The sequence below is a fragment of the Podarcis tiliguerta genome (assembly GCF_965153285.1).
Source record: "Podarcis tiliguerta genome assembly, chromosome: 3".
In the NCBI taxonomy this organism is placed as follows: Eukaryota; Metazoa; Chordata; class Lepidosauria; order Squamata; family Lacertidae; genus Podarcis; species Podarcis tiliguerta.
In genome coordinates, this window is record NC_139536.1 from 1,047,318 (window position 1) to 1,073,115 (window position 25,798).

The following is a 25,798-nucleotide window of genomic DNA, read 5'->3' on the forward strand; positions in this document are numbered from 1 at the left end:
GATAAGGGAGCAATAGAGAATGCTCTTGCCCCAGGGAAACACAAAACAGAGTCCCTTCTGCACTCGCAGCACCACAGGGATTTGCAGCTGGAACATCTGCAGGTGCCGCACATTCCAAACTGATACCGCAAAAGCAGGTCAGGGGCGCAAAGGTTTGTATGTGTTTCTTCAAAGATCTTGTGTGCGCTGCTCAGAGACTCTGAATATCAAGTGGCATGTGAAATAAGTGTTATCTGAAATTCTAACGAACTTGTTCACCCTCAGGCAACTTCCTTCGCAGAAGGAACTTAGTAATACAGACGTAGGAGCCCTTGGGACCCCCACATGGCCAGGCTGCCAGTTTGAGGGACACCCCAAGATTAGCAAGGCAAACGAAGAAGCAGGAGGGGCCCATCAGATGGTCAAATATGAGAAACCCTGGAAGGAGCACAGAGAAACAAGGAACCTTTTCAGACCCTACATACACGACCAGCACCACCAGTTCACCTCTCTGGCCCGATCCAAATTTCTCCTCAAGATGCGCCTAGCATTGCCCCCCCCCCCCAATAAAACCTGCAACAAACCTTATATTACAGTCAAGAGAGGAGAGGGCTTGCACCAGTTTCATTTCCCCACGGATTCCGTTTGATCTTTGCTTTTCATTCCTTCTGCTCACTTTACAAGGCCCAACTTTAAATTGTAAGCTTCTTGGGGCAGAGAACTCCTGTGTTCATGTTTGCTCATGTTGCACAGCAGGGGTGGCAGAATAGTAATAGTAATTTGTTATTTGTACCCCGCCCATCTGGCTGGGTTTCCCCAGCCACTCTGGGCGGCTTCCAACAAAGATTAAAAATACATTAAAATGTCACACATTAAAATCTTCCCTGATGTCTTCTAAATGTCAGGTAGCTGTTTATCTTTTTGACATCTGGTGGGAGGGGGTTCCACAGGGCGGGTGCCACTACCGAGAAGGCCCTCTGCCTGGTTCTGTGTAGCTTTGCTTCTCGCAATGAGGGAACCACCAAAAGGCCCTCAGACCTGGACCTCAGTGAACCAGATCCCCAATTCCATCTCCCCTACCCAAGTCAACTCACTCAACCGCCCAACTTCAAAGGATGTTGCAGAAGCGGGGGGGGGGGGGGTGTGTGTGCTCTAAACCTCTTCTTCCTCTGCAGAAAGGAGAATGCAAGGCCCTTGGCTGCTCTAGGGAGCTCCTAGGGAAGCCCATCCCAGTGGGGCTCCCTGCCAGCACCAATCAGGGGGCCCAACTGGCAAAGGAACCATTGGGAGCTCACTCTTCCCTTGTAGCTGTGTCCATACCTGCCCCATCCCTGATGTGACTGGTGGTTGTGGTTTGTGGGGAGTGGCCTCACACACCAAACTGGGAGCCATGCACAGCTGGATTAGGCCTCCCCATTAGAGTAGCCTATACAGTAGTGCTCCCTGGAAGGACAGATCCTGAAGCTGAGGCTCCAATACTTTGGCCACCTCCTGAGAAGAGAAGACTCCCTGGAAAAGACCCTGATGTTGGGAAAGATGGAGGGCACAAGGAGAAGGGGACGACGGAGGACGAGATGGTGGGACAGTGTTCTCGAAGCTACCAGCATGAGTTTGACCAAACTGGGGGAGGCAGCAGAAGACAGGAGGGCCTGGCGTGCTCTGGTCCAGGGGGTCACGACAAGGCGGACACGACTAAACAACTAAACAACAACAATACAGTAGAGATGGCGCCCAAATAATAATTCATTGCAGTGGGGTGACTAAGGAAACTGTCAGGGAACTGCCATCAGCTCAGATGCGAGAGGTGGAAGGGCAGTTGTGTTATAGGGAACCTCCGAAAGTCTTGTGAAGCAGTTCCTCCTCTGGGGAGGAGGAAAGCCCCACCTCCAGTGGGGAGGAAGTGGTGGGACCAGGGGATGCTAGGGAGAGCCTCAACACCGACCCTGAGCAAGCCGGAGGGGAGGGAAGTACCCCTTTGCCAGCGCCCATTCTGCGCAGTAGGTTTCGGCGCAGGGAGGGGAGGAGAAGGTTGGGGGTCAAGCGACTGTTATGCTGGGGGAGGTCCAATACCAGCCACTCCCAGATTCTGCTAGCGACTGAGCCAGACATGAACTTGTGGCGCTCTTCACTGTAAATAATTTTGCACTAAGAATAAAGCCTGGAAAAGACAGGTTGGAGTCTTGCCTGTTTGCTCTCGAGCAGCCACACCACCATCTGACAGAAACTGTACATTTTGAAGCTTAATGACTGCAAATGCAAACCAGAAATGCCCTGTGGAGTCTGGGACAGCCTCTGGTCTCACGCCCTCCATGATTTCTAGGGAATAAGGTGCACCCCTTCACAGACACACAAAGTTCCTAACTAAATTCCGCCTCGCAGCCTGGAGATGGGGATCCCCAAAAGACATCAAACCATTTTACCCAACAAATGTGACATGACTGGCTGAGAAGGCCCACCTGGGTGAGACCCTCTTCCGCAGCCCATGTACGCCACTTGGCAAGCAGTCTTTGAATTGCATGGGAGTCTCAGCTGCAGCATTTCAGAGGCAGACTTCCATATAATGAATAATTGCTGTCCCTCCTGTGTGGATGCCATCATATGTATCCACTATTACGGACGGGTGTTTGTAAAGGAAAAAGGAAGTTAATGCAAGCTCTGGCTGGGATGATGGATGAGATTTTAAAGAACCAGGCCCCCCTGGCTGCCATGTCATAAATTTAATCCAGCTCTAGACTTAACTCTCTCTCCCCACCCCCTTCAATTTCTCCTATCCATCTTCTATGTTTGCAAGATCACTGAATCCGCCCAGAGGACAAAATGAATCAATGCTGTCTCTTTTCATTTGCTCTCACATTCGTGACCTGACCATTACCCTCCTTAGAGACACACAGCGAGCAAGTGGTCCCAGATCAGACTGGTAGGGGCACAGGAACGCTCTTTGCAATGCTACCAATAACAGGACAACCAAAACTGCCACTGACACGAGGAAGGAAAGCTCTGCCCTACGAGAGAGAAAAACTAGGCAGCAGGAACAGCCTCGCCCACCTGCCCAGGCGCTGGTATCTGTTGGTCAAGGGTAGGGCAATTGCTCCCAGGGAGGCACCGTTTCCCAAGAACGTAGCCCATATAAGCCACAGAGACCCTTCCCTGTTGCAGGGTGCAAAGTCAGCACATGCAAGGCCAAGACTATAAACAACTTTATTGAAACATGCTCAATGATAGCTTCACGTCCAACGTCTCCCAAAGGAGTCTGCGTATAAATGTTCTAATAAAAGGGGAAGCTTGTGCCTGGTAACTTCGCTTCTTTCAACGGCAAGAGAGGTGGGGGTTTTCGGAAGTACAGATGCCGAAAGGCACTGTGGGGTTGCAACTGCCTGCTCTACCCCCTCGCAAAGCGTTGCTGTGTTTCCACCTCATGACCCACCGCGCAACACCATTCCGTAGCAGCACACGCAAAGGCCTGGGTGACTAAGGAAGCACATTCTTTGCACACAAAGGCTTCTCAAATTCCCACTGTGTTGACTCCGCAGAGTGATGGGAAGCTGCTGCCAGCAGTCCTGAAAGGACAGGACACCGGGCATGGGATCAAAACCACTAGATGCAAAACAATTTAAGGGAACAGGGCTGATGCCAAGGAGAGAGTTCAAGGGGGAGGGATGGGTGAGGCAGATGCCAATGCACAGACGCCACACATATCTACGTGTCAGCAACTTCCCACTAAAGGGGTTGAGATCCGAGGCCAACGTGGACCGCCAGCACCTTCGCTTAACGTTGCTGCAATGCCCGGAATGGAAAATATCCAACTCAGCACGTTGTTTTCTCAATTAAAAGCAGTGCCCTAGATTAGCCTTGTAAACAAGTAAACAAGGTGGCGGGGAGGACGGGGACCCAATTGGCTTGCAGAGGAGCAGAGGGCTCTGCCACTCTCTCTTCTAACACACAGCCTGCTGCACTTCTATGCAGGGAGGGGAGAGGGCTCTCCCCCCCCCCCCATGACAGACCCACTTGGTTCTGTGCTGGCTGCCAGCCCATTTTCTTGCCTGCCTCAAATTCTCTGTGCAGCCACCTGCAGGCAATTCTTTTGACTCCCTATTGCCGTCACACTGGTGTTGAAATACAAAGCTGCCCCAGAAAGTGACGTGGAACCTGTCTAAAGCGGGCACAGCCCTTCTGGCATAGAGAACGGCCAAGAGAGCATTACTGCGAACGGTCATGGCAAACAAACAAAGATCCAAAAAATGACTTGACCAGCTGGCCTCATCTGCCATGGTATCGCTAACTCTTCCTGGGAACTTCCTTTCTGAATGCTGCAAGGCTTTTAGGAGAAACCTGGAGCCAGGCTGCAGAACTCTGCCCACAACAGGAAAACTGCCGGCTGGAAGCAGGAGCCTCACACAGGGTGGTGCAGCCCACAAGGTTGGCCCACAACCGGCAGCAGGTAAAAATGGAGCAGACTATTCTCACCGTATTATGCCATGGTTGGAAAAATTGCACTGGCTGCCAATCACCCACTTGGCTAAGATTAAGATACTGGAACCAGTTTACAAAGCCCTATACCAATTGGGACCAGGATACCTAAAAGATTGTCCCATCCACCCTGCAGGTACCATCTCAACATCAGGAGGTCTGATCTAGTGAGGTGCCTGAACTGGGCCTTTAGTGCCCTCCGGAACGCCTTCCACAGTACAAATCAGGCAGGCACCATTCAAACTGGCTTTTCAGTGCCTACTGAAGAATTTCCTTTCTCAACAAGCCTTTGAAGCTGAGATCTTTAACCCAATCTGTGGCTATATTAGACCTGAAACTGTTTTACATACAATATTGTTCTGTTGTGTTTACACATAGAAGTGTCTGTATTTTGTTTTGGATGTTTTGATACTTCTTACATACAAAATTGTGCAGCTGTTTTTACTGTGAAATTGCTTTGAGATATTTTATGGGAAGAGACTCCTCGGTAGAAGTAAACAAACAATGGCTAGGTGAAGTCAATGAACTCTTTGGTTTCACGCAGAATGGTCAACAGCTTGTCTCTTACCAGCTTGTTTTCTTGTTGTGCTGCATAGGTCTGGAACTGTTTTGCAAAAATCAGATGTTATCGGTTGCATTGTACACATATGTTTTGAAATGGGAGGCGCAACAACAACAAAAAAGAAAAACAGTCATTCCCCACAAATATGCAATGACTTCTGGACTGAAAGTATTTGCTTAAGTACGATGGTGGGTCTTTCAAAAACCTTCTGTTGATCTTATCAAAACTGCACTGCTTTGCTCTCAGCCTCCTGAGCCAGCCTCATCCTTCAACCTGCCTTGGCACTTGGTTAACTGCTTTCAATTTCTTAAGCGTCTGCTCTTCTCTCATCATTAATTCAGGAAGGCGACTGGAATGTGTCATCCTAGTGATGATGCAACTCCACCACCAGGATGACAGAAGTCGCCTTCCTGAATACCCAAAACCACAAGGAAGTCGCTCCGACAAATTCACCTCTGTGTAACCTGCCAACACACTCACACTGCTACCCTTTTAAAAGCCCTGCCTCCAATTCCATTTGGGTTTGGACATTTGAGGAATGTGTTCTTGGGGAAACTGCATGCCCCACAAGTCCTCATCATTCTTCTCTATGGGTATCATTCTTCCAGAGTTCCTTATGCCCCTCTCATCAAGACAGTGGGGGATTCGTTCAATAGGACACCTTGCAAGTGTTTCACACACATCTGTTTTCTCCTCTTCCCATCTACCGCCTTCAAACTAAACAGATTAAGCAGGAAAGCCATCTAGTATGCGCAACAGAAACAAACAATTAAGGGACCCTAGCAACGTGAGCTGCCAGCACACTCCATCCAAGAGAGATGGAGAGCAGCATTCAAGCAAGCCATTTCCTGCTATAAGCCGAGTTGACAGTTGAATTGTCACAGATTTTCGATATGCCTCTTTGCTTTGGAGAGCAGTCTGGATTGGTACAACCAGGTGTCTTTCTCCACCTGAAGTTAGATACATCACAGATTGGCAGAACTGTGACCCTCATGGATTTGATGTGCTAGCTTGAAAAGCAGGTGGGCTTAATCCTCTCTTGCTCTGCTAGAAAAGAGGAGACTGAGAGGCAATATGAGAGCCATCTTCAAATATCTCAAGGGCTGTCACATGGCAGATGGAGAAAGCTTGCTTCCTCTTGCTCCAGAGAGGAGGACCTGAACCGACGGCTTCAAGTTACCGGAAAGATGTCATAGAATCATAGAGTTGGAAGAGACCACAAGGGCCATCGAGTCCAACCCCCTGCCAACTAAACATCAGTAAGAACTTTCCAATGGTAAGAGCTGTTCAGCAGTGGACCAGACTCACTTGGAAAGTTGTGGACTCTTCCTTTGTTGGAGGTCTTCACAACAAAGGCTGGATGGCCACCTGTCAGGGATCCTTGAGCTGTGATTCAGGCACTGCAAGGGACTGGACTAGATGGCCCTTCATTTCCCTTCCCATTCTACAACTTTATGATTCTGAGATCTGGGATTCGGTGGTCAGTCTGTGACGTCCATCTTCCCAAAGTTACTGTTCTCTCTGCTGCCCCCCTATTGCCTCTGCCTTGCGCGAGGCAGGTTAGATTTTGAGACAGGCAATTCCCAACCCCTAGTCCACACACTCTGAACAGAGAATGCTATTTCTATGCTCTGTGCATAAACACCAACAGCACACTAAGTCCTATAAGCAGTAGAATAAGTTATTACTGCTAGCTCTGCTCATAGCAATGCAACAGCAATATTGTTAAGTCTCACACAATGCATTGAAGGATACTGAAGCCCTAAGTTGAACCACACAGAGGGGGACACCATTCTGATTTATAAAGTACACTGTTTAAAACTACTCTGTGCAGACTTGCAGATGAGTCTCTGTAGAGCTTCCTCAGAGTGCGCTGTCAAGGCTGCGTCATCTGCAAACAACATCTCATGGGCAAGAACCTGCCGCACTTTTGTCTTGGCATGGAGAGGTGCCACTCCTTGAATGAAAGTACACACCGTCTTCAGATGAGCTGAAGGCATATGAGAGCAAGAGAGAGAATATGCCAGAGAGTTGGAGCGAGACCACAGCCATTTCACACCCGTCTTTATAGAGAAGGCGTCTTGAAGATGAGCCATCATACCGGATGGTGCTGTGCATTTTCTCATTGGATGACATAATCATCTTGCGGAGCTCAGGTGGGCATCCTATCTTGTTGAGAAGTGTGAAGAGTCCTTGACGGCTGACAAGGCCAAAGGCCTTTGTGGGCTCTACAAAGGCGATGTACAAGGGGCGCCTCTGCTCTCGGCATTTCTGCTGCAGAAGTGAGAAAATCATGTCAACTGTTGACCTCTGAGCTCTAAAGTTGCATTGTGAGTTGGGATAGACTCTGTCAGCAAGCGACTGTGATCTGTTGAGAGCTACATGGGCAAAGGCTTTCCCCATGGCACTCAGAAAGGAGATCCCACAGTAGTTGTTACAGTCATGGCAGTTGCCTTTGTTCTTGTACAGCAGCCTTTCTCCACCTGTGGGTCCCCAGATGTTGTTGAACTACAACTCCCATCACCCCTAGATAGCAAGGCCAGAGCTCAGGGATGATGGGAATTGTAGTCCAACAACATCTGAGGACCCACAGGTTGAGAACTGCTGTTGTAGAGGGTCACAATGCTGGAGTTACCTATGTCTTCAGGCCTTGAACCTTGTTCCCAGTTCTGCAAGAGGCGGCCATGAAGCTGTGTCATGAGGGAAGGAGTGAAGCTCACTTTCAGCACTTCCGATGGTATTCCACCATTTCCTGGGGCTTTCCCTCATGCCTAAGAGTTGATGGCATTCTTAGAGGGAGGGAGAGGCATCCAGCTCTTCGAGACAAGCAGAGTCTGGATGCCGATGCCACGATGCCTTCCATATGCGCTGTTGTCAGGAAGATTTTGGGCATCACATGGCAGGACAGTGTCAAACTAAGATGTGCTCTCCCAAGCCCAAGTTCTCAGCATGTTTGCTCTTCCATCTCAGCAACGTTTACACTGGCCTGGTCATGTCTACAGAATGGAAGATGGCAGGATCCCCACAGACGTGCTCTACGGGGAGCTGGCCTCTGACACTAGACCCACTGGCAGACCAACTCTGCATTACAAAGATGCCTGCAAATGTGATATGAAGGTTGGCAACATCAACCCTGCCGTGTGGGAATCCCTTGCAGACGACCCCAGTGCCTGGAGACAGACAGATCGTGCATCCACAGCAGTGGCCAGAGGAGGAATGACCACTGGGAGGAGCGCATAGAGAAGGAACACCCTGGTGCATCTGTAACAGTGAAACTGGACATCCTCATCTGCTGCAGCTGCAATAAAATCTGCTGCAGCTAAGGGAGCTGGGCATGTTTAGCCTGGAGAAGAGGAGGTTAAGGGGTGATATGATAGCCATGTTCAAATATATAAAAGGATGTCACATAGAGGAGGGAGAAAGGTTGTTTTCTGCTGCTCCAGAGAAGCGGACACGGAGCAATGGATCCAAACTACAAGAAAGAAGATTCCACCTCAACATTAGGAAGAACTTCCTGACAGTAAGAGCCGTTCGACAGTGGAATTTGCTGCCAAGGAGTATGGTGGAGTCTCCTTCTTTGGAGGTCTTTAAGCAGAGGCTTGACAACCATATGTCAGGAGTGCTCTGATGGTGTTTCCTGCTTGGCAGGGGGTTGGACTCGATGGCCCTTGTGGTCTCTTCCAACTCTATGATTCTATGATTCTAAAACATGTCTCTCCCATACTGGTCTCACCAACCACAGTAAGTGCTGTAACTCTCCAGTGGTTTGACTTCACCTCCGAAGGCGCATCCTCCCACTGTCTCCTGAGACTGACAGGTGCCAACATACTGTTCACAGCGCACACAGAGCCTAATGGATGGATTCAGAGGAGAACCAAGCTGATGGCCAATGGTCTGGAAAGTGACTCCTTTGAGAATGCGTCTGGTCTAGAGAAAAGATTAATAGCTCTTTGAATCCATATTCAGCTGTCTAGTCCCTGGAGTGTTCTCAGAATGTTGTAGGAAAGAACAGCTCTTGAGAACCGATTTTAATCTTGAAAGGCAAAGTTTAGGTTAAACATTAGAAAGACGGTGCCTAAGCTTAGTAGCTGGAATCAGAAATCTTATTTGAGGACAGGTATCTATTGGAGATGTTTTAGATGCAGAATTATCCTTATTCTCCTGTTTCAGAGTAGCCAGTAAGAGTAGATGGCCAACTGCAATTGCCATTCTACCTACATACATGTGCAAACACACACAAAATTGGCCTTGCAAATTACACGCCCTAAATTGACTGTGACAAAGGACACTCTGCCAGCATCCTTCCCTCACAACCCAGAACAGGGCTACTCCTCTCACTTTTTCCAGACAATGGAGCTGTGATTTCAACCCAGGTTTTCCAAACCCAATAGTCTTTCACATTGCATCATAGCTGAAAAGACATGGAGAAAATGATGATGTATGGCCCCTTTAGCAAGACCATCTTGCCCAACAAATAATCTGGGGGAAGGGGTGTCTCACAGAGAGTCTTGCACCTGAAAGGAATTGTGTGAATTGGCTTAATGACTGCAGTGGATCTCATCTTCCTACTTTTCTAAAGGATTCTGTAACAGCAGCAACTGTCGTTGACAAGAAGTGTTATTTTCACCTGGAAGCAGTGATGTTGTTGTTGTTGTTTAGTTGTTTAGTTGTGTCCGACTCTTCATGACCCCCTGGACCAGAGACGCCAGGCACTCCTGTCTTCCACTGCCTCCCGCAGTTTGGTCAGACTCATGTTTGTAGCTTCGAGAACACTGTCCCACCATCTCGTCCTCTGCTGTCCCCTTCTCCTTGTGCCCTCCATCTTTCCCAACATCAGGGTCTTTTCCAGGGAGCCTTCTCTTCTCGTGAGGTGGCCAAAGTATTGAAGGCTCAGCTTCACGATCTGTCCTTCCAATGAGCACTCAGGGCTGATTTCCTTCAGAATGGAGAGGTTTGATCTTCTTGCAGTCCATGGGACTCTCAAGAGTCTCCTCCAGCACCAGAATTCAAAAGCATCAATTCTTCGGCTATCAGCCTTCTTTATGGTCCAGCTCTCACTCCCATGGAAGCAGTGATAAGGGATAGAAATTTCTTCCAGCGCTCCCCGCCCCCCCAGGGAAAATCTTCCATTTAGCTAAATGCATTAAAAGCAATGAACTGCAAATACGGTATTAATCAAGCTTGGATGTTTTGAAGTGTTTACCTTTGTTTACAAGACGCAAATAAAATAGATATGCTAAATTAGATCACTTTCCAGGGCATCAGAGAGGTTTCCATAGTAATTTTCTGATGCAAATTACCGTGGAAAAATGGCCACCATTCAAAATTTCCCAGGAATTGCACATCACTGCCTAGAAACAACACAGGGGAAGCCAGCGGTGGGAAAAGAGGGACAGGTTTGAGGAGGACTTGACCCAGATTACTGCTCCTCTGACTCATCCAATTAGCCAAATGCTGTTCAAGGCTTTAATTAGAATTGGGGTCATGAGGGAAGGAGAAGCAGCCAGGTAATTAGAGATCACGTGCGTCTGCATCCTGCCTGCTGTCTATTTTATTTTACAGAAATACAAACACACAGTGTTCCCTTTTACTCAACTAGCTAACCTGCAGAAAGCAGAAGGGAGGCGGCGGCAGCAGCAGCCAGTGAGTTGCTCAGGAGAGGCAGCAAAGCAACATCAAATTAAGAGCCACCTAGTGACAAGCCATGCCTGCAGGAAGATTTAAGGATCTGAACACTGGTATTGTCAACAGACGTGTGAAAAACCAGCTCCAAAGTTGATAGTAGCTGTTTCGCCTTGGAAACAGCCAGAAAGGAAAGGGGGGGGGGGTAGAAGAAAAAGAGGGAAGGAGGGAGGAAGCAAACTTGCTTAAGCACACTTGCTCAGATCAGAGGAGTTTAAAATGTATTTCCATTTTTGGCCACCAAGTTCTCCTTTTCTATCCTCAATCAGGAAGAGAGTGTTATTTATTTAGGGAAGTTTTAAATATTTAATGCTGTATTTTTTTTAACACTTAATTGGGAGCCGCCCAGAGTGGCTGGGGAAACTCAGCCAGATGGGCGGGGTATAAATAATAATAATAATAATAATAATTAATATTATTACTGTATTTCATAAACTCATAGAGGTCGGGGGGGGGGCTTTGAAGGGCATCTAATCCAACCCCCCACTCAATGCAGGAAATTTCTCACTGTTCTTCATCATATTAGACTTGTTGTTGTTTGTTTGTTTGTTTGTTTGTTTTTGTTTATTAATTTGTATACTGCCCTTCATCTGAAGATCACAGGGCGGTTCACAACATAAAAATACAGTTATTAAAACACCAAGTACATAATAAAAGATAAACAAAACAATAACCCCCTCCCCTCCCTCAGATACATTGAAAAGGCCATAGAACGTTAATCAGCCAAATGCCTGGTTGAAGAGAAATGTTTTTGCCGGGCGCCTAAAGATATGTAATGAAGATTTAGCATAAAATCACTACAACCAACACAAAGGGTTGGATCCAGAGTTGCCCTCCTGCAAACGGAAGGGTTCCTTCCATTCGGAGAAGGGATTGAGATACAACAGGATTTCTCATTTGGGAAAGTCAGGTGCCCCAGAGAGTTCCCACCCCTTTCCCCTCCTAGTTAACCCACATGGCCTAACTTCTCCTATTGGACACACCAAGCATGAAGCTTCAGTGGCAGAGCTTATGGGGCTGCTAACTGGCATTTCCCCACACGTTCTATGGGCTACCATCCCACTCAAGCCCCTCTAGGTCCTTGGGGACACTACATACCAGGATGGCTGGCTGGGGCAGAGGCAAAGAATAGTCCCCATACCTTTTCTTATGAAGGTTTTTCCGCTGGCAAAAGAAACTCTGCAAATGTTCAGAGGCACAAGGCACACACACCTAGACTGGGTTGAATTCCCTTCCTGGGAAGGTAAGGCTACCCCTCATTTCGCTCCCTCTGAGATGTGAAGACAAAACATGTTGGTTCAATCAGTCTTCGGGGAGATGGAGCCAATCTGAACCTGGCAGTTCCAGTATTGTGCTGTATTGTTTATTTTCGCTCTGCTGGTTTTTAGATGTTTTATCTTTTGCTGTAAACAGACTGATATGTTGTGTTGTGCACCAGCCTGGACTCTTTTTGGAGGAAGGGCAGTATGCAAACATAATACAGTGGTGCCTCACAAGACGAAAAGAATCCGTTCCGTGAGTCTCTTCGTCTAGCGGTTTTTTCGTCTTGCGAAGCAAGCCCATTAGCGGATTAGCGCTATTAGCGGTTTAGCGGCTATTAGCGGCTATTAAAGGCTTAAGGGATTAGCGGATTAGCTGCTAAAAGGCTATTAGCAGCTTAGTGCCTTAGAAAAAGGGGGTGAGGAGCGGAAAAAAACCCCCAGGAATCGCAAGACATTTTCGTCTTGCGAAGCAAGCCCATAGCAAATTCGTTTTGCGAAGCACCTCCAAAACGGAAAACCCTTTCGTCTAGTGGGTTTTCCGTCTTGCGAGGCATTCGTCTTGCGGGGCACCACTGTAATAAATACTGAACACATGTTTGTTTTGTTTTTAGAAAAGGAAGAAAAAGCAGCAACCCCACTAAACCTGTCTAAAGTGTCCAGGAGTGAGGACTGTCAATGAAGCCACCATGTTTGCCTCAAGAAGGTGGTTCTACATGATCTGGCATGGAAATCCAGCCAGATGGACAGGGTATAAATAATAAAATATTATTATTATATTATTCTCTGAGGTTTAGACGGGGGAGGGAGAGCCTCAGTCCTAGCCTGGCACTCTATGCGACACCACAATATCCCACGTGAAAAAATGCAACACATGGCAGATTCCCCCAAAGGGAGCCACACACTCAAGTGCCATGATACTGTCAATGTAAGATGGATGTGAGCTTAAAGCTCTGTCTGCACAGAAGCACTTCAAGGTTTCAGTTCAAGGAAGTCATTGTACCAATCTACTGCAACATCCCAGAACCCAAGCATATATGCCACAGAAAGACTAGAGAAAAAGCTCTGCTCTTTTTAAATCTGAAAATACACACACATAAATATGATGATGATGATGAAGAAGAAGAAGAAGTCAGAGTTCAACAAAAGAGGAAACCTAGAAGTCATCAGATGCAACGTTTGAGATGGTGGCCTTCTAGCCAAAACTCATTTCCAGCGAAGGAGACAGAACGGGCGACTGGGTTCAGCAGCTGTGAGGGAAGACAAGCTTAAATGCCACGTTTCTCCACCCACAGCAAACTTTTCAAGACTGCCGCTGCTGACAATGCTTATCAACCTAAAAAGCCAAGCTAATCCTGGAGGGGTGTCCTGCAGTGCTGTTTAACCAACACAGTGAATAGCGCAACTTACAAAACTATGGCAAAACTTGTCAAGCCGCTGAAGAGGCAGCCTGGCAACACATCACCACATAAAGAGGCAGCAGCAGCAGCAACAACCATACACAAAAGCCAGTTTCGTTTGATATTATTGTATTTAAATACTACAACCCTTTCCTCCTGAAGGAGCACAGGGTACTGTACAACATAATGAAAACAAACCATTTACACACAATAATCAAAGCTGAAAACTGCATAGCACAAAAAGTACAATGCCAACAGTGCTAGACTTAAAGCAAATATATCTCCCAAAAGCCCAGGCAAGCAAGTGTGGCCGACATCTAAAAACTGACAACATGGGAAACAGCTGCATTTCCTAGGGAGGGGGGGAAGTTCCACAATCAAGGTGCCACCACAAAGAAGTCCCTGTCTCAAGTCACCAGTCCATAGGCCATACCTGTCCATGGGAACATGAGCAGGGCCTCCCCTGCCAGCCCCAACCCCAAAGGGAAGGAGGGATTGTGGAGGCATTCCTTTAAGTACTTGGTCCCTAAGCTGCTAAGGGCTTTGTATTCCCCCACTCACACCTTGAATTGGGCTCAGTATTATGACATTCAGGGCTGCATCCAACAAAGTCGTCCCATTTGCGCAAGGACTTCTGCTAGTCCAACGAAACCTCCGCTCCCTATCTGTTTCAGAGTGTTGTGGGGGGCAGAACACATTTGGAGGGAGTGCACAGGGCAGGGAACGTCTCCTGCACAAGTGAATGGAAGGACTTCACTAGATACAACCCTCAGCATCTGCCTGCTCTTGTCACCTTTAAAAATAATCCGCAGGCACATCAAAACATTTTTTTAAAACTCTAAGCACAGCACCAACAGCTTAAGGACAGTCCGTTACATCACAGTAACTCTTTGTGCATCCCTTCCTACCACTTGTTCCTAACAGCAGCACAAGGAAGGTGAGGCTGGGAGTTGTTGCTTTCACACTGGAACCTTTTAAGGCCGTGGTTCTCTGATGTCTATTCCCATGACGGAAGCTTCTGCATTCAGGTAGGTGGCGATGTTGGTCTGACGCAGTCAAAATAAATTAAAAAATTGTCCAGTAAGCTTTCGTGTGCATGCACACTTCTTCAGACAGAAGCTCCTGCAGGTTTACTCAGAAACAAGTTCCATTAGAAATCAGGCAGGCGACATCCCTGCTGACTCTCAGATTTCAGATTAAAATGGTTTTATTTCAAGAAGCCTTTGCACCATAGATGAAGTTCTATTTTATCTTAAATTTCCAAAATTTTAATACATACAAATTTTAGTTACCTTCACCTATCTGTCTAAACTTCCTCCCTCCATGGTTTCCATGTGCAGTTCCAATGTTATACTCTTAAGTTTTTATCTATTTTAAACACTGTATATTGTATGTTTTTAAATGTGGGGTATAGAAATAATAAAATTATTATGCTTTTAAAAAATGTAAGCCGCTTTGAGACATATTTTAAAAATGTATGCCCTCCTTTTCACTATATGTAAGTAAAAATAAAAGGATTTGCCCCTCATGAGACCCAAGTAACAGGCGTACCAGATGAAACCGATGGCCTATTTAGTCCAGCATTCTATTCTGACTCTGCTGCCAGTGGCCAACCAGATGAGAAGCCCTCTCCTGCTGTGATTCTCTGTGACTGAGATGCCTCTGATTCTGGAGGTAGGATAGAGCCATCTTGACCAATAGCCATGAATTTGTCCAAGACCCTTTTTAAGCCATTAAGATTGTGGTCACTACCAACACACCTTGCATTGGTGACTCTCACTGTTTAATTACACTCTGAGTCAAGCAGTGCTTCCTTTTGTCCATCCTGAATCACTCATCATTCAGCTTCATTGCATGACCAGGATCCTGGCACTACTCTTAATCCACATCATGCATCATTTTACACACCTCCATTACATTCTCCCCTACTTTTCTATATATATATATATATAAGTCACGGGAACAGTTTTATTATGTGGGCTGTGATTTTCTACAGATGATTCAATTGACAACAGTACATACCAACAACTTAGTGAACCATTTTTCCTTTCTGTTTTCTACTACTAATGACACTGAATTCCAGAATGACTCAGGTGCACAAGCAGACCTCCAGAACTATTAAAACATCCATAATGAACCTTCTGGGAACAGAGGTTTGTCAATTCCAGGAACTAATTTGCACTGCGATGCACCCTGACCCGCCCAGGAGACAGAAACATCCTGCATGTTGCCTGGACCTGGTTTTTCTAAAACAGAACTGTGGATGCTTGTGTTTTTGTTTAGTCAGATGAAGGTGCTGGGAAAGATGGGCATTTCACTGACAGACAAAGAGTCTGCCCACTTAACATTTTTAGTTAATTAGTTCTTTCTTCTGGTTACCCTGACTTTTAAAAACTGATGACATTAAGAGCAGTCCTGCCCAGAAACAGCGTGAGATATTTTGGTGCTTGCTGGAGAACTATCTTGTTAACTGGTACCTGAAAGCTGTTATTAAGTCTTTGCTTGCATCTAGCTAAACACAGCAGGGATTAATGCAAGTTAGTCTGAGAGCTCACACTCCTCAGTGAGCTTTGGAGTCTTCAACTCCAGACATGATGGGCTCTCTTAGAAGCTTAAGAGGCTGTAGTCATCATGCATGTTTACCATAAGCAGAGCTTTCCGGAGTAGCAAGTAGCTTTTGGTTGAACAGGCTGTTCCACCATTAAGACTGAAGTTCTAGGAAGAGGAAAGAAGTGAGGATGGAGGCAAACTACAGTTCTGACAGCTTAGAAAGGAACATAGAAATCTTTTTTCTATTTAGTTGGACTACCGGTCCATATAACTCAGTACTGACTGATAGCAATTCTCTGTGGCTCCAGGCAGGAGCATTTCCCAGCCCTGCTAGGATATGCCAAGCATTTAATTCTGGGACCTTTTCCATGCACACTATGTGCTTTATCACTGAGACAAGGGGAGAAAGAGGCATGCACATGTGGGCTTGGCCTTCAAGAACATCTCACAAGGGACGGCTGTTTTGAAATGGGGGCCACATTGCATCTCATGGCACCCCATCACCAAGAGTGGGAACACAGAATTACATGTCACCAGCAGCTAACGACAACCTCCTTTTCACCTGATTCATGGGAACAGGTGCCCAAAAAGGTGCAAGACTCAGAGCAAAAACTGGGCCAAGATGAGAGGCGTAAAAACAGACAGTAGTAGTGAGTAATTTTGACATATATTTTTAAGTTTTGGGGAGCAGCTTTCTTTTGCTGGTCCATTTCACTATGTGATGAGTAAAGGGTTCCAGAATGCACAGTCATCTCAGCTGTCAGATTTCCTTACACACAAACTGTGGTCACCAGGAGCCCTTTCCAAAAAGAACCACCGTCAGATGCAAACTTTTGCAATTTGCCACTGCGCCTCTGAAAACCTCAAATTAGCTCAGATACAGAATCACCTCGGTGCCATGAAAGACAGTGCGAAGTTAAGGGACTACTAACCATTGACAGGGCTGACAGATATTCCGCAGCAGCTACCTCAGAAGGCAGCTTCACTGCTCCTCAACTCAACCTGCAAGGGCTGACAATAAAAATACTTTGGGGGGGGGGGGCGCGAGGAAAAAAAAGCCATTTCCTGATGTTGTGGAACCATCAGATCCACAGCCCTCACTAAGCAGAACACCACCGGGGAAATATTCTCCCTTTCCCCTTGCAACGGCAGGGAAGCGGACAGCTCCTTTCGAAGCGCCCCCGCGGGGATCCCGGCGTTGCAGCGGGGTGGGCTGGATGACCGGCGGGTTCCCCTTCCTCTCGGCGCGAGGCCTGGAGCGGGAGGGCCGGGCGGGCGGGCAGACACGTGTCGGGCGAGCCCTTCACACGTCCGGAGGGGAGCTCGGGAGGGAAGCGGGGCTGCCCCTCCTGCCGGCCTGGCCCGCCTGCCCGCCCCTCCGCCGCCGCCTCTTCCTCCCCGGGCCCCGCCCCGCGTACCGTCCGGGCGGCCTCTGCCCAGGTGCGGCCCTTCTTCTTGCGGCCCTTTTCCCTCATGGCGGCGGGACGAGCGCGGGGCGTCCGAGGCGGGCGAGGGCGGGCTCTCTCTGTCCGGGCGGCGAAGAGGGCGAGGAGGAGGAGGCCGAGGGCCGGGAAGGGCAGAGCCAGGAGGCCTCGGCCTGCGCGGCGCCCGCCGCTTACACCCTCAGGCCAGCGACGCCAGCGGCTCCCCCGGCCGCCATGTTGGGACTCCTTCGGCAGTCACGTGACGGCGCCTCCCCCCCGCCCGAGCAGGGCCCGCCAGGCCCCGCCCAAAAAGAGCCCGGCCGGGGCGGAGTCTGGGCAGGAGGCTCCGCCCTTGGAAAGGGAGGGGGAGGAAGAGGAGGGGAGGAAGCTGCGCGCACGCGCGGTCCGCCGCCGCCATCTTGGAAGGCCGGATTTGCTTAGGCGCATGCGCGGTGTGCCGCTGCTGCTGGGAGGGGGCGGGGCCTCGCGGGCTGCTGCCACCTGGGTCCGCCTCCGGGGAATCCGCAGAGCGCCTGCGCAGTGCAGAGAGGCGGGAGGCCCAGGAGCAGAGCTGTCAAGTGACAGATTTGGAAAGAAGGGACCAGCAGCCAAAATAAGGGATGTTAGACAACCAGCTGAAATACGAAGTGGAAAGGGACCAGAGAATTTGGGAGAGCAGCACCGGTTTCCAGAGGTTGCTGCTTCAGACACCAGCCGATGAAACACTGCAATTAAATAACTACAAGCAGCAACCACTTTTCACGCAGAACCAAGTCCAAGCTACGAAGAGGCTGCTGCAGTTCTGTATCTTTTCTCCTGTGCTCCATCTGCAGCTCTCAGTTCCATCAGGCGGGGCGGGAGGAAGGGGGGGGGAAATAGCGTCCGAAGTAAACCCGCAGATCAGACTATCTATGCTAGTCTACCACCACACGGCACTGGGATAAGGGACTTTCCCGTCAAATAAGGGACAGCTGACAGCTATGCCCAGGAGGGGAGTTGGGAAAGCAGCCTGAAAAGGGGGGCCAAGAGCTGCCCCCCCATCAAGTAAATAGATAATTTGTGGCTGCTAATTTTGTGGTGTGAATTTTTGTGTTCTTATATCGTAAACCGCCTTGCTATCCTCGGGTGAAGGTGGTGTAGAAATTCAAGAAATAATAATTTTAAAATACACAAAGCGTCTGGCAGCGGCTTACAGCTGTTAAAAAGCATGCAGAAATTTAAAACATGGCAAGAACAAAGTGCCAGTCCCCGATATAGTGCTCATCCCGACAGTTAAAAGCCACCCGTTCAGACATAGGAAGGAAGGAAGGAAGGGCAGTGAGTATTGGGTGGTGGGTGTTTATTATTTATTTATTTATTAAATTTATATGCCACCCTTCTTCACAGAATAAAAAAAGAAGATAAAATGCATGTACTGTATTTTTTGCTCTATAAGACTCACTTTTTCCCTCCTAAAAAGTAAGGGGAAATGTGTGTGCGTCTTATGGAGCGAATGCAGGCTGCGCAGCTATCCCAGAAGCCAGAACAGCAAGAGGGATTGCTGCTTTCATTGCGCAGCAATCCCTCTTGCTGTTCTGGCTTCAGAATATTTTTTTGTTTTGTTTTCCTCCTCCAAAAACTAGGTGCGTCTTGTGATCTGGTGCGCCTTATAGAGCGAAAAATACGGTAAATACAGTGGTACCTTAGTTCTCAAATTTAATCCGTTCTGGAAGTCCGTTCCAAAATCAAGGCGCGCTATCCCATAGGAAGTAATGCAAAAAGGATTAATCCGTTCCAGACTTTTAAAAACAACCCCTAAAACTGCAATTGAACATGAATTTTACTATCTAATGAGAGCATTGATCCATAAAATGAAAGCAATAAACAATGTTCTGCAGTCGCACAATCAGTATCTGGACTGCAAGAAGATCATGGACTGCAAGAAGATCAAACCTCTCCATCCTTAAGGAAATCAGCCCTGAGTGCTCACTGGAAGGACAGATCCTGAAGCTGAGGCTCCAATACTTTGGTCACCTCAGGAGAAGAGAAGACTCCCTGGAAAAGACCCCGATGCTGGGAAAGATGGAGGGCACAAGGAGAAGGGGACGACGGAGGACGAGATGGTGGGACAGTGTTCTCGAAGCTACAAACATGAGTCTGATCAAACTGGGGGTGGCAGCGGAAAACAGGAGGGCCTGGCGTGCTCTGGTCCAGTGGGTCACGAAGAGGTGGACACGACTGAACGACTAAACAACAACATGACTGTCAGAGCTGGCTCCAGGTCCCAGCTCACAGAGGACCAACGCTAGCCGGTAGTAATGTACAAAAGTCTTTATTGAAGTACAGTTTCCATTTTCAAACCGGAGCGCCCCAGCTCTACGTCTAGGGTTTAGACCGGCGAAGCTCCATCTGAATCTCCGCCTCCTGTACACCAGTTTAAGACTCTAGCTTTACTCCACCTCTTCTGTCTCTCCTTTCTCCTCTGGGTCCTGCTACCCCCCGGGGTCCCTTCCTTCCTGGATTCTTCCGACGCAGACGTAGACCCCCCTGACTCCTCCCTCTCTCTTCGGCGGGCTTTGGGACCTGGCTCCCTATCCGGGCTGCCAACTGCTGCACCCTCCTGTACATTTGAACTTGGCGTGCGCGCGCAGCCTTCAACCTTCCTCTCGACCGTTTCCTCGCTCTCTGATGGAGGCGTGGCCAATCCTGGCTCATGTCCTCCCGCTGTGCGTGCGCTGCCTGATCCCGATGCCTGGGACTCCTCCCCCCTACTGCACTCTGGTGTGGACGCTGGTCCTGATTTCCAACTGCTGCTCTCTGAGTCCCCCCTGGCCCCTTCTTCCTGGGGTGTCCCCCTTGGAACCCCCCTTGCTCTGACCATGGGAGCCTCTTTCTGTGAATCTTCCGATTCGCTGGAAAGACTCAGAGAGCTCGGACCGCTGTCATCGCTGACATTTCCTTCGGACTCCTCCCCCTCGCTCTCCATTTCCTCCCTTTCCTGTGCCTCTGCTCCTGAACCCCTGACATCCATCCCCCCCTCGAAGCCCCCCCTTCCCCCCTCCCCTCCTTCAGGTGTGGGTGCTAGGTGCTCCGTCGTTGTGGGGGTGAATGGCGGATACAGTTCGTCCCCCGTTCTCTCGCCGACCTCGATTTCCTCTGCTTCCATCTCTTGGCCGCCGTGCTCGAACCCAAGGTCCTCCCCCAACACGTCCATGTCCGTCTCTCCCCCGGTCACCTCTGGGGCCTCTGCCTGCCAAGGACCCCTCAGCCACTTCCTGCTCCACTGCTCCTCTGGTCGATCGTCCCACCAATAAGAGCGGTCTGAGGCAGACCCCGAGGGCGATCCCTCCGGGGAACGTGTTCCTAGTGCCGGTTCTTCGTCCGAGGTGAACCCCTGGAACGTGCTGGCTGAAAGCGTAGGTGTGAAAAGCCAGTCGTCGAAATACGCGGCTGGCATGGGCCTGTGTGGGAACAAGGCATGAAACTCTTCCTTGAGAAGAGGCTCGTCCAAGGCATAGTCCGGCACGCAACGGTTGGCGCTGGCCGGGGTACCTTCGCTGGCGAGAAAATATTCTACTCCCTCTTCCCCCCATCTCGAGTCTAAAATCTCTGTGACCTGGTTGATGGGGTCCACTCTTGGCGACCCCCTCCTTGTGGGCGTCTCCCTGAGCGGGTCTGGTGCCGTGCCCGGCTCCTGAAATCTGTGAGGTGCTTTGTAGGGCGTGAGCACTGAACTATGGAACACTGGGTGCATTCTGGATCCCTCCGGAAGTGTTAACCGGAAGGCCACTGGATTGATCTGTGCCTCGACTTGGTAAGGTCCTAGCTGCTTATGTCCGAGCTTCTTCTTCGCTAACGATCTGGTCGGCAGTGCCTGAGCTGCTAACCAAACCCAGTCTCCCACCTGTATGTCTTCCCCAAGCCTTCTGTGCTTGTCAGCCTGCAGTTTGTATGCGTGCTTAGCTAGCTCTAACTGCCTCCGAAGCTGTTCGTGGACTTCCTGTAATTCTGACGCTAAGGCTTCCGCTGCCTGTGGCTCCCCCTCCCCCAGTCTCTCTAATCCCGGGAAGGTTCTGGGATGCCTCCCGTTGTTAGCGAAGAACGGTGTCACCCCCGTGGACACGTGCTTCGTGTTGTTGTAGGCGAACTCAGCGAGCGGCAGGTAGTCCACCCATGTTGCCGGCTGCTGATTTGCATAGCATCTCAGGTACTGCTGCATGATGGCGTTGACTCGCTCCGCTTGTCCGTTGGTCTGCGGGTGTCTTGCCGACGCTAGGTTGATCTTGATGTTCAGGAAACCCATCAGCTTCTGCCAGAAGTTCGAGATGAACTGTCGCCCCCGGTCGGACAGGATAGACCGTGGCAGACCGTGAACCCTGAACACGTGGTCTATGAACAGTTTAGCGGTCTGTTCCGCCGTGGCCACCTTCGCGCACGGAATGAAGTGGGCCATTTTGGTGAACATGTCCACCACCACTAGCACTGCCGTCTTACCCCTCGAGCTGGGTAAATCCGTGACAAAGTCCAGGGCCACCCTCTCCCACGGTTTGCTCGGTGTCTGCAGCGGTTCGAGCAATCCCGCCGGCGGTTTGTGCACTGACTTGGCCCTTTGGCAGGTGTCGCACCTCGAGACGTAATCCGCGACTTCCCCCCGCATCTTGGGCCACCAAAAATCTCTGGCTACTAATTCTGCCGTCTTCTCTTTGCCAAAGTGCCCGGCGGTGGGTGCGTCGTGCAACTGCTGCAGTACTTTCGCGCGGAGGTCGTCTCCCGGTACGTAGAGGGCCCCTCTGCGGATGAGCAATCCGTCGCGTATCTGGAACTCGTCGTCCTTCGCCGTGCCCTTGTGCACCTCCTCCATCTTGGCTTGTGCGAAGGGGTCCTCCTGCAGGGCTCGACGGACAGCATCCAGGTCCACGGTTGCTGAAGCGCACGCCCACGCTTTCGGTGCGAAAATGTGCTTGGCCGCTGCTGGTGCCGCCTCTTCGAGGTATTGCGGCTTTCTGGACAGTGCATCTGCCATGATGTTGTTGTCGCCTGGGATGTACTCTATCCTGAAGTCGAAATCTGCAAAGAACTCCGCCCATCGTATGTGCCGCTGGTTCAGGAACCTTGCCGTACGCCAGTACTCCAGGTTCTTATGGTCCGTGCGAACCTGCACTGTGTGTTTGGCTCCGATGAGGAAGTGCCGCCACGCCTTGAAGGCTGCATGAATGGCCAGCAACTCCCTGTCCCAGATGGTGTAGTTCTGCTCTGACTTGCTGAGCTTTCGAGAGTAGAAGGCACACGGTCTCCAGTCCCCATGGGGGTCCTGCTGCAACAGTACTGCGCCCACGGCTCTGTCCGAGGCGTCCGTTTCAACTCTCATCGGTCTGCTGGGATTCACATGCAGTAGCTGCTCTTCGGACGAGAAGAGACGCTTGAGGTTCTGAAAGGACTGCTCCGCTTGCTCCGTCCAGATGAACTTCTTCTTCTTGGAGCTGAGCGTGTCGGTAATGGCCGCTGTCTGCATCGCGAACCCCTTGATGAACTTGCGGTAAAAGTTGGCGAAACCCACAAACCGCTGGACCTCCTTCCGATTGCGCGGGCTCTTCCAGTCCAACACTGCGCGAACCTTGGCGCTGTCCATGGCGAGCCCCTTGTCCGACAACTTGTAGCCCAGGAAATCTACCTCCTTCCTGTCGAACTGGCACTTCTCCAGCTTGGCGTACAGCCTATGCTCCTGCAGTCTCTGCAGAACTTCCTTGACGTCTCCCTCGTGGGTCTCCTCTGATTCGGAGAATATCAGGATGTCGTCCAAGAAGCAGACACATTTCTTGTAGAGGAGACCCGCCAGTACGTGATGCATGAAGGCTTGAAAACAGTGGGAGCCATTTTGTAAGCCAAAGGGCATAACTCTGTATTCATAGGTACCCAGGGGCGTGAACATGGCAGTCTTCCACTCGTCGCCCTCCCGTATGCGAATCAGGTTGTACGCCCCGCGCAGATCCAACTTTGTGAAAACGCGTCCTTTCCTCACCGTTGCGAGCAGGTCGTCTATTTTGGGCATAGGAAAGGCCGTGGGCTTGGGCTTGGAATTTAAGATCCTGAAGTCTACCACAAGTCTTTTTTGGGGCGTGTCCTTCTTCTTCACAAAGAACACAGGACTGCCCCCCACTGCCTTCGACTCCCTGATGAAACCGCGCTTCAAGTTGAGGTCTATGAACTCCCTGAGTTCCTGCAGCTCGTCTTCAGACATGGAATACAGTTTCCCGGTTGGCAGCGTCGCCCCTGGCAGGAGGTCAATCTTGCAGTCATAGGGCCTGTGGGGAGGCAGCTTGTCCGCTTCTTTCTCGCAGAAAACCTCCAAAAACGCTGCGTACTTGAGTGGCACTGCTTGCAGCGTGCCTAATTGTAGCTGCGGGTCATCCTCTTCCCCTTCCGGGCTAGGCAGGATGCAATGTTCCGCACAGTAGGAGGAGCCGAAGGTCAGTTGGCGCTGGTACCACGCCAATGCTGGGCTGTGCCTGTGCAGTCAACTCATGCCCAATACTACAGGCGTGTCCGACAGGTGGGTGACATTGAAGCTGATGACTTCTCGGTGATTCCCAATTTGCATCACCATCGGAGGCGTTTGCTGCACCACCTGCCCCCCCCAGCAATTCCCTGCCATCCACCGTGACAACCTTCAGAGGCAGCGTGGCTGGCAGTTGTGCTATGTTGTGCTGTTGAATGAAATCCAGTCCTATGAAGTCTGCGTTACTACCAGAGTCAATGGTAATCGGCACTTCCATAGTGAGTCCATTGGGTAGTTGGAGCGATGCTGTGAGCTGCACCACTGGTTTGGGCGGGAGGGGGTCTGTGGGCTGCAAAATTTCTGGGGATTGCTTCACTGACTTGTCTGGCTGGACCCCAGTGCCTCTTCCTCCAGCCAGACTCTGTCGTTTCCCTGCTGCGGTTCTCTCTGCTGAGCTGCGTCTGTTACTGTTGCTGAAGCTGCAGTGTGCTTATGGAGCCTCTGGGGACACTCTTTCGCCATGTGCTGAGCATTGTCGCAGATGTAGCACTTCCTGTTCCCTCTAGGAGGCTTCGCTTTGACTGCTCCCGGTGTTAGGGCTCTGGTAGCTGATTGAGCCCTGGCGCCTCCAATCTCCATCGGTTCTTCTCCCCCTCCCTGCGGAGGTGTGGATTGCGCACGCGCTGCATCCTTGGGAAAGAGGGGAGGTGCTCTCGCTGGCGTACGTCCCCAACGTCCTTCTTCTCTGTTCCATGGACGTTCTTCCAGACGCACCCCAATCTCCAGCGCCCTCTGAACCACTTGCTGAGTGCTGCTTGGTCTCTCCCCCCTTGCAATCTCATCTTTCACATTTGCATTCAACCCTTCCCAAAAAAGGTCTCTGACTGGAGCAGAATCCTTCTCCCATCCCAGCGCATGAACTAATCCAAAAAAGCGGGAATGGTATTGCCTCACACTGGCTCTGCCTTGTTTGAGCCCATGTATGTCTTTTCTGGCAATATCAATGTCTATCTTGGATAAAAAACACGAATCCATCGCTTTAATGAAATCATCCGCATTTTGGAGCGCCGGATCCTTGTCTCTCCACAAATTGCGCAGCCACGCTTTTGCTTCCCCATGCAAATGGGACAGGATAAACCCCACTTTCTCTTGTTCATCTCTAAAGTCTTTTCCCAGCAGTTCCAGCGCAAACAGCAGGTCTGCTCTGAAGTTAGGGTACTGCTGTAAACTCCCCTCGAAATGAGATACAAGGCTGCCTCCTCTTCTCCCCAGCCCAATGCCCTCTGATTTGGGTACCGGTTGCCCCTGTTTAGAGGGCACTTCCAACCTGGCTTGGAGATCCCTGCAGGCAGTATCCATTTCCTCCTCCCTTTTCCTGGATGCAAGTACCTCCGCGTGGAGTTGTGTCACTGCATTTTGCAGTGCTGCTAGTTGCTCTTCTGTTGTCATCTTGCCTGACTTTTGTGAGCTCGCGAAGCACCACTCCTCTTCCCTCGCGGCGTCCACTCACGTTACGAGGTTCTTGGTGCAAAATTTTGAAAGAGATGGAGCTTACTGTCAGAGCTGGCTCCAGGTCCCAGCTCACAGAGGACCAACGCTAGCCGGTAGTAATGTACAAAAGTCTTTATTGAAGTACAGTTTCCATTTTCAAACCGGAGCGCCCCAGCTCTACGTCTAGGGTTTAGACCGGCGAAGCTCCATCTGAATCTCCGCCTCCTGTACACCAGTTTAAGACTCTAGCTTTACTCCACCTCTTCCGTCTCTCCTTTCTCCTCTGGGTCCTGCTACCCCCCGGGGTCCCTTCCTTCCTGGATTCTTCCGACGCAGACGTAGACCCCCCTGACTCCTCCCTCTCTCTTCGGCGGGCTTTGGGACCTGGCTCCCTATCCGGGCTGCCAACTGCTGCACCCTCCTGTACATTTGAACTTGGCGTGCGCGCGCAGCCTTCAACCTTCCTCTCGACCGTTTCCTCGCTCTCTGATGGAGGCGTGGCCAATCCT

The 25,798-nt window shown here is 50.1% G+C and overlaps 1 protein-coding gene across 1 annotated transcript in view; it reads right to left on the reverse strand.

Annotated features, from left to right (window-relative positions):
* ASXL2 (ASXL transcriptional regulator 2) overlaps positions 1 to 17,444 on the reverse strand; it is a 59,308-nt gene extending 41,864 nt beyond the window's left edge. Inside the window, exon 1 of the mRNA XM_083432491.1 lies at positions 17,318 to 17,444. Within this exon, the coding sequence (XP_083288617.1) occupies positions 17,318 to 17,374 (57 nt within the window). The 5' untranslated portion in view covers positions 17,375 to 17,444. The remainder of the gene's footprint in view (positions 1 to 17,317) is intronic.
* Between the last annotated feature and the right edge of the window lie 8,354 nt (positions 17,445 to 25,798).